This window comes from Sphaeramia orbicularis, chromosome 19 (assembly GCF_902148855.1).
Source record: "Sphaeramia orbicularis chromosome 19, fSphaOr1.1, whole genome shotgun sequence".
NCBI classification, from domain to species: Eukaryota; Metazoa; Chordata; class Actinopteri; order Kurtiformes; family Apogonidae; genus Sphaeramia; species Sphaeramia orbicularis.
In genome coordinates this window covers 15,444,098-15,451,514 of record NC_043975.1, presented here as the reverse complement: position 1 = coordinate 15,451,514, position 7,417 = coordinate 15,444,098, and the positions used below count along the sequence as shown (strand labels likewise).

General features: G+C 37.0%; 1 protein-coding gene across 4 annotated transcripts; it reads right to left on the bottom strand.

Annotated features, from left to right (window-relative positions):
* Positions 1-830: 830 nt before the first annotated feature.
* On the bottom strand, positions 831-6,775 carry mettl9 (methyltransferase 9, His-X-His N1-histidine). Of its 4 annotated transcripts, none has more exons than XM_030121525.1 (6): positions 6,620-6,775; positions 6,256-6,499; positions 4,158-4,348; positions 3,876-4,085; positions 2,108-2,292; positions 831-2,019 (listed from the first exon to the last, which is right to left on the bottom strand). In XM_030121525.1, the coding sequence occupies exons 2-6, from the start codon at positions 6,430-6,432 to the stop codon at positions 1,790-1,792; spliced, it is 993 nt and encodes a 330-aa protein (XP_029977385.1). In that variant the 5' UTR covers positions 6,433-6,499; positions 6,620-6,775; the 3' UTR covers positions 831-1,789. The 4 variants fall into 4 exon arrangements, with proteins under 4 accessions (XP_029977385.1, XP_029977386.1, XP_029977387.1 ...); XM_030121526.1 differs by having other exon boundaries at positions 6,256-6,446; XM_030121527.1 differs by having other exon boundaries at positions 6,256-6,417.
* Between the last annotated feature and the right edge of the window lie 642 nt (positions 6,776-7,417).

Here is a 7,417-nt window from a genome sequence, read left to right as displayed (position 1 = left end):
AATTGCTGGCTTTATATTAATCTTGTTATATTATAACAAGTATGAATGGTGCATCAATATAAGAACTCCAGATCTGAACAGGCAACATCAGCAAATCAGCATACACTGAAAAAACAGGAGAACAAATAGTACAAAGGTTTTTCCCATTAATACTTGGAGAATGATAAAACATTGACAGTTAACACTTCAAATAACAGACTTGTGGAGGTAACACTTATTGTACAGCACGATGATGTGTATGGAGCTAATTCCTTGCCAAAATTAACAACTAAAACTTACAGTATTTTGGAAAGGCCCTTCAATTCACAAACAGCTGGTTTTGCAAGTTTAAAAAAAATGTGATTAACAAACTAATGTGTGTGGCTTTGCAAACTCAAAATGTATCAAACAAATCCAGCATGTCTCACAACAAGAAAATAAGGTTTACTTTACTGTCACTGCAGGGAAATGTTTTTTCTGCATTAAACGTTGCATTCACATTAGTTGCAGTGTCCACATCCAAGTCATACATTCTACAAAATCTGACAAAAAATGTCATGTTGCTTTTGACAAATCTTTCCACTGTGTTTCTGTTCATGCTTTCTTTGCAAAGTAATGTAAATCAGAATAATTTCTAATAACTTTCCAAAACATAACTGACTTGCAGCACCATCTGCTGCTGCAGATGGAGAATTATTCAGAACATTAGTGGGAAAAATTTTAAAGGAGTGATATTTTGCTTTTTTAAATTGACTTATGCTTTTTAAAACATTTCCCTGTGGTCTACATAAACTGTAAATGCTATGCTTGGGTCTGAATTCTTCATTATTTAAACTCCACGGACCGACCTTCAACACTATTTCTGACTAATGATACCAGAAAGGTTGTTTTGAGCGCTGGCCCTTTAAATGCAAATGAGCCATTTCACACACACACCCCACTCCCACCCCATGTTGTTGACCATGCTTTTTGTCCCATTCAGCTACTTGTGCTCATTAATACAACCAACAGCTGAACTTTACTACAACTGCTGCTGCTTACAAACAGGTATGTCGTACTCAGAGAAATGTTCGTTGGAAGTCTTGACCTTATGTGTGAATGTCATGACACAATTAGTTATACATGCAACAAATTAAGCAGGAATTGAAACAGGTTGTAGAAATCCACTCAATTTTTGCTGGAATGAATATAAAGATAGCTTTGCAGCACCTGGGGGGTTCAGATTCAAACTCTTGGAACTATTAGGGTCTCAAATACACACATAAATGTACCAAAGACCAATAAAAGTGGGTTTAGCAAAATATGACCGCTTTAACACAAAGACAGTGGATAGATTGAGCTAAAAGTCGTGATCATTTTGTGTGCATGTTTGCATGTATGTATGTTTCTGAAGCATGGTGCACTGAATATACAGTGCAATGTGCATTTGTTTGATAGTCAAGTTTGTATTTGCAAAACTAAAGGAATTAGTTTGTTAATCATGTTCTGTTTGTGAATGAAAGGGCAAATGGTAGGGAAACTGGCTCCATGGATATGTCTCAGAAGATTTGATCTTCATTAGCATTTCAAGAGGCAAGCTGCCATTTTTATATTTTTTTTGCCTAAAAATAGAGGTATCACATCACATGAAATGGCTGGTAAATGTAGGAACCACATTACCTGAGCTTCATACCTGACTCACCAAATCTAAACAAGTTAGAAACACTGTGTCTGTGAATGAAGCTAAAGAAAACAGCGCTAGAATCCGCCAAGACGTAACCTACTGAAAGTAGGAAAATGAGCCTCTGACAGTCCAGCACGTCATTGTTATTCAGTCAGTATGGTCTTCACTTTCATCTGAGGCTTTGAGGACAAAAACTGCATCATCGAGTACGTAGTAGTCGTTATACATGTCCCCTTCACAGAGATATGGCAACCGGGTCACAGCCTCCACCTCCAGCCCTACCCTTTTGAAGACCTCGTTGGACAGATTGGTCACTTGCTCCTCCCAGGTCTTTCCTTTAATTTTCAGGTGTTCTTTTGGACGCTGCCACTGTCCACCTAAGAACACAAAAAACACCCCCAGTATTTTAATTCAGATATGAATTTGAAATCAGAGTTCTGTATTAAAACACTCCTTGTCACTGACCAATTTCCACATAGGGCTGAAAGGGGAGCACAGCAGCCAGGATGAGTCTCCCCGTTTTGGGAACCAGTGATCTCCTGATGTCCCGCAGGAGATGCAGAGGGTTGTCACAACGGTCCAGCAGGTTCAGACAGCTGATGACGTCGTACTGGAAACCAGTGTGCTGCCACTCATCTATACCCAGCAATCTGAGCGAGACATGACGGTGCAGTGAGAAAATATGTCCCAGTCGCTCAAGGTCGAGAAAAACAGGATTTTCAAGTTGGAAGGAGTTACTGGAAACTATTGATTTAGGACTTTAATCACAAAAGTATGGCAAAGTAAAGACTATAATGTAAATAATGGCAAGAGAAATAACAGGGCATTGAAGAAAAGCCAGGTAAAGGGATAGAGGCTGAATTTTTCTCATTAACAGAAATATAAGAGACCCCTCACTAAGTTTATTTGGTTTTTGTCCGACTTTCAGCACCTGGACCGAACTCAATGCTGATTTTAATTGTATCACTGAGTAATACTCCAACAGAAATTTAATTTTACTAGTTTTGCAGTATCAGAAAGAAGTAAACACACGGGAAAACAATATGATTTTAGAGCAATAGTCCCATATATATCAATTTCATCAATAAATAAACATTTTCTCTGCCATTAATGTATCAAGTAATGTGCACTAATGTGTTTGTGAAAGCTGCCAATCACAATTTAACCATTTTATTTTTGATATTTATGGTATCTGAACCCAAAAGGAAAAAACACAACTGGATAGGAAGATGTAGAGAGTATAACTTGGCTTTTTTGTTGCACTAGTGACAAATGCACAGTAAAAATACAAGCCATCTTGATGTTATAGGGATCAGGTATGAATATGGAGGATGTGACAAAAAACACAACACCAACAGCAGATAAAAAAGGAAGCCAGCATCTAAGAAGATCAGGGAGGTATGATCCTAGGGCAACTGTGAGTTATTTTTCTTTACCTTTTTTTTATCTTCTATGAATAAGTTATCATGTCAACCTGTTCACACAAGATGAGCATTATCATCTTTTTGTGGGCGTTTAATACAAAACAAGAAACATGTTTCTATTATTATTATTATTCGTTCATTATCTGAACCCGCTTTATTCTCACTAGGGTCACGGGGGTCGCTGGAGCCTATCCCAGCTACTTATGGGCGAGGGCGCGGTCGACCCTGGACAAGTCGCCAGTTCATTGCAGGGCTGGCATATAGAGACAAACAATCACTTTCACATTCAAATCTATGGGCAATTGAGATTAACCAATTAATCTATCAATGCATATTTTTGGATTAACAAAGACATCATTATAATAATAATAATAATAATAATAATAATAATAATAATAATAATAATAATAATAATAATAATAATAATAATTATTATTATTATTATTATTATTATTATCATTGCCTTTATTTAACCAGGAAAAAAGCTCATTGAGATTAAAAATTTCTTTTTTCATAGTGTCCTGGCCAAGACAGCAGGAGCAGCAGAAGTTACACAAAATAGAAAACACAGCCATACATCCCCACTAAAAATATACATAAAACACAATAAGAGTCAATTCTGAAACCATACATAAAACACTAAAATAACAACATACAAATAATACACCATCATTATTTTAAAAGGTACTGTAAGTATAACAACAATATTCCTTAAAAGCATATCAAAGCAGAATCCGTTAAAAAACTCATCTACATCCAGATTTATCCTTTTCCCATTCATTTAAAATGACCAGTTTTCAAACTCTTACTTGTAATTCCTCCTCTGGAGATGCCATTTCATGGGGGGTGACACCTCTGTGGCATAGATCTCTCTGAAGTGGACCCCCATCACCCCTGTGACACCCCCGTCCCCAGCTCCGAGGTCCAGGAGTCTCTCAGCCCTCCATTCAGGACCGATGCGGAGCAGCTGCTGGAACTGCTCCGCGGAAAACACAAACATGGACCCACGACCGAGAAACCTGAGACAAGAGGGCAGGTTAGACAGAGACAGACTATATGTGACACAGAGACAGACACATGCCTCTACTCACCCGTTAATGGAGGTGCGTGACACCATGGGGCTGAGGACGGTAGATACAAAAGAGTGGTAGAGCTGCGTGAAGAGCCAGCCGGACTTCTCTACACTCTGCTTCAGAAAAGCCTTGGTTCCCGAGTCCATGTTACTCTGGACAAACAGGGGTCGCAGTGATTCTCCGAGCCGGTCAGGACAGCACCGGTACCACTAGACCAGAAAAAAAGGAAACTTAGAGGTGGTACTGCATCTGTAATATACAATACATCACATTCAGTGTTTTTACAGAAGAACAATGCATTCACTACAGGAAACAAACAAACAAACGTAGGGTGTTCAGTGGTGGAAAAAGGTGTTTGGACACCCCATGTATTTGTAATATGTGACATTAAGAATCACTCTTAAATCACTGAACCAAACCCACATGCCTTCTGCACATGCTCTGTTCCATCAAGGTCAAAACTGGATGTTTCAGCAAGATAATGAAACACATCCAGGGCATGACATGTTGAAACTGTCAAGAATGTAGTCTTGTTATTTTTTCTTGTCAACAAATTTGCATTGGTTTGTGTCTGTCTGATGCAGTGACATCTTTTGAACCACAATAAAAGTTTTTACCGCAAATATTTCATGAAAATATTCATGAAAAATTTTATGAGTGTCTAAAAATGTTCTTCCACAACTGTATGTTGTATTAACAACATCCCAATCTAGTAATTTTTACATGAGTTCAAGGTGAGAAAAATGAAGCTAGCCTATCAGCTATCACACATCACAAGCTGATGCTGATTTTTATTAATAAAAAAAAAAAAAAAAAGGTACTGAAATCCACTAAAAAAAACACGTGTTTTATTTGTCCAGTGAAGTAACATCCTTTTCCTTAGATCAGCAGAGATCAGGATTTCATAACTGCACAATAAGGCATCTAATTGTTCTTCTTTTTGTAAATGCAAAGCACCTCTGCCTTTTTTACAGTAGTTAAGAGAATGTTCTCTATAGAAAGTAGAGCTTGTGATCAGTTCTGACAATTCTTTCAACAATCACTTCCCATGCAAAAATGTCTAGACCACAATGAACATCTGAAAGATAAACAGTACCACAGTGCTTCAGTTTCAGCTTCAGAGTTTGTCATGTTTGTTATGTATTGTGATTGTCTCTGTCAACTCACCTTATTTATTTATTTATTTATTTATCCTTTCGTGCATAGTGGTCACTCCAGTGGGCAGTTATTCTCCAGCTGTTCTCTTGTATATTCATGGATTTTGTTGTTTTAGTTCCATGTCAGCCAACACAGTGGACACTTATGCATCATCCCATACACTGACACTGATACCATTACTGTCACTTTGCTGTTCTTGATAAACCTGATCTGCACTAACATGTTTGTTTGTTATTGCTATTAGACTGTAATGTATAGGGTTTTTTTTTTTTTAAACAAAAAATAATAATTTTTCTTTGCATATTATCTCCATGAAGTGAGTAATGACAAGTATTAGTATATGCTAAAATGTGAGAAAACATTAGATTAGCAGCATTGAAAATGTTTTTCATTTCATAGATTTCAAACAGTATATCAGTAAATACATGTTTCTTTACTTCAAAAATTAAATGCATGATGTCCAGCTGAATGGACATTTTTGCAACCCCATGAAAAATAGGTTAATAAAAAAAATATTCAATTGTATAGATTTTTTTTATGTTTAAAGAGGAATAAAAACACTCAGGATTAAGGCTGTCATAATTCATGCATGAAAGGGTTAAAATTTATTTTATTATCATTATTATTATTATTATTATTATTATTATTATTATTATTATTACTATTATTATTATTTTAATCAATTACTAGAAATTTCAGGTAACCCCATTTGAATTCCAGGCGACCCCAAGGTTGAAAAACACCGCTGTAAGGTATATAGAACTTTCAAAACTTAAATCTTAGATACACAACACACAAAATGTTTAACAACAAAAACAGATACTGCCGAAAACTACATCATCCGCGCCTGGGGGTGCAGTTTTCAGCAGGGAGCAGAATTCGGCACTACATCTACTATGTCTGCCAAAACCAGACTGTCCAGAGCCAGGTTAGTGACCTGTGGGTCAATAATTCATACCTCTTGCGTCTCCACCGCCGCCGCTTCGCTGTCGCTCACCATGTTCATGAACAGTGAACGGACCAGCGGACTGCGGACGTACTTCCCCGTCCACATCTTTCTGACGGAGAGCAGAAAGGCGACGTAACCCAGCACCCAGGCTACAAAAATCAAAGTCCTCAGCTGTAGATGACACATAATGGACAAGAGCTCTGAGAAGGAAAGCGGACAGGACAGGGAACGGCTGCCGTCTTTAGCAGGAGAACTAAGAAGCCAGTGGACAGCAGTGAGATGTGTGTGTTAATATTAGATGTTACAGAAGCAGCCAATTGTAAACCAACACGCCAGAGCATGTCTCCAGTTCCAAGACAATAATCAAACAAACCTGAGGGTGCGGTGGATTTAAGAAAAGCCAGGTGTTATTTACTCGCCATCTTAGCCCCGCGGACCCACTGTTTAACCATTTCTTAATAAATATCCAGCTAATCTATCACCTGTTGACCCATGACAACAAAGAGGCACTTCCGCATATGCTGCACTTCCGGTGCTACTACCAAATGTATCCGGGTTCACCCAAATTTCCACAAACCGCCACTCACTGCAAATTTAATGTCATTCTTATAACGGGAAAAAAAAAAAAAAAAATACACATAGAGCACTAAATATGCGTCCTGTATCGGAGAATTAGTTTTAATTTGATGGTTCTGCACAAGCCATTTAAAATATTTGATGAAATTCTGTTTTATATAATTTTATTGTTGTTTAGAGCCCACAAAAACAAAACAAAACAACTCACAATTATTGTTGTATATTCTGTCTTGTTGGCATGAGTGCATTGTAAATCCTAGTTTTTACTAGTTTTTTTTTTGTTTGTTTGTTTACTTTTTCCTCATTGAAATATTGCATTATCCAGTTAAGATTATATCAAAATTTAACCGGCAAATGAAACATCTTTTACAATGCCCTACATTTTTCTGACAGTTTGGTTTACAAAAAAAGACAACTTGTGTGTTTTTATTTTATATTAAATAAACAAACAAAAAAAAACAAACAAACCATCAAACAAATGCTCAATATATGTTTGTAGCTTATATTAGTGCTTCCTAAACTTTGTCAGCTTTTAACCCCAAAAAATTAATTTTGTCTCAACAGGACATAGAAAATCATTTCTATTTTCCATCAT

What these genes read in the sequence shown, in the direction of transcription:
- mettl9 (XM_030121524.1), bottom strand. Translation starts at nt 6,432, where the DNA reads ATGTGTCATCTACAGCTGAGGACTTTGATTTTTGTAGCCTGGGTGCTG. An exon ending in CGGCGGTGGAGACGCAAGAG is followed by an intron (nt 4,349 to 6,255) that starts GTATGAATTATT and finishes TTTCTGGTCTAG; the next exon opens with TGGTACCGGTGCTGTCCTGA. An exon ending in CTCCAGAGGAGGAATTACAA is followed by an intron (nt 2,293 to 3,875) that starts GTAAGAGTTTGA and finishes TGTCTCGCTCAG; the next exon opens with ATTGCTGGGTATAGATGAGT.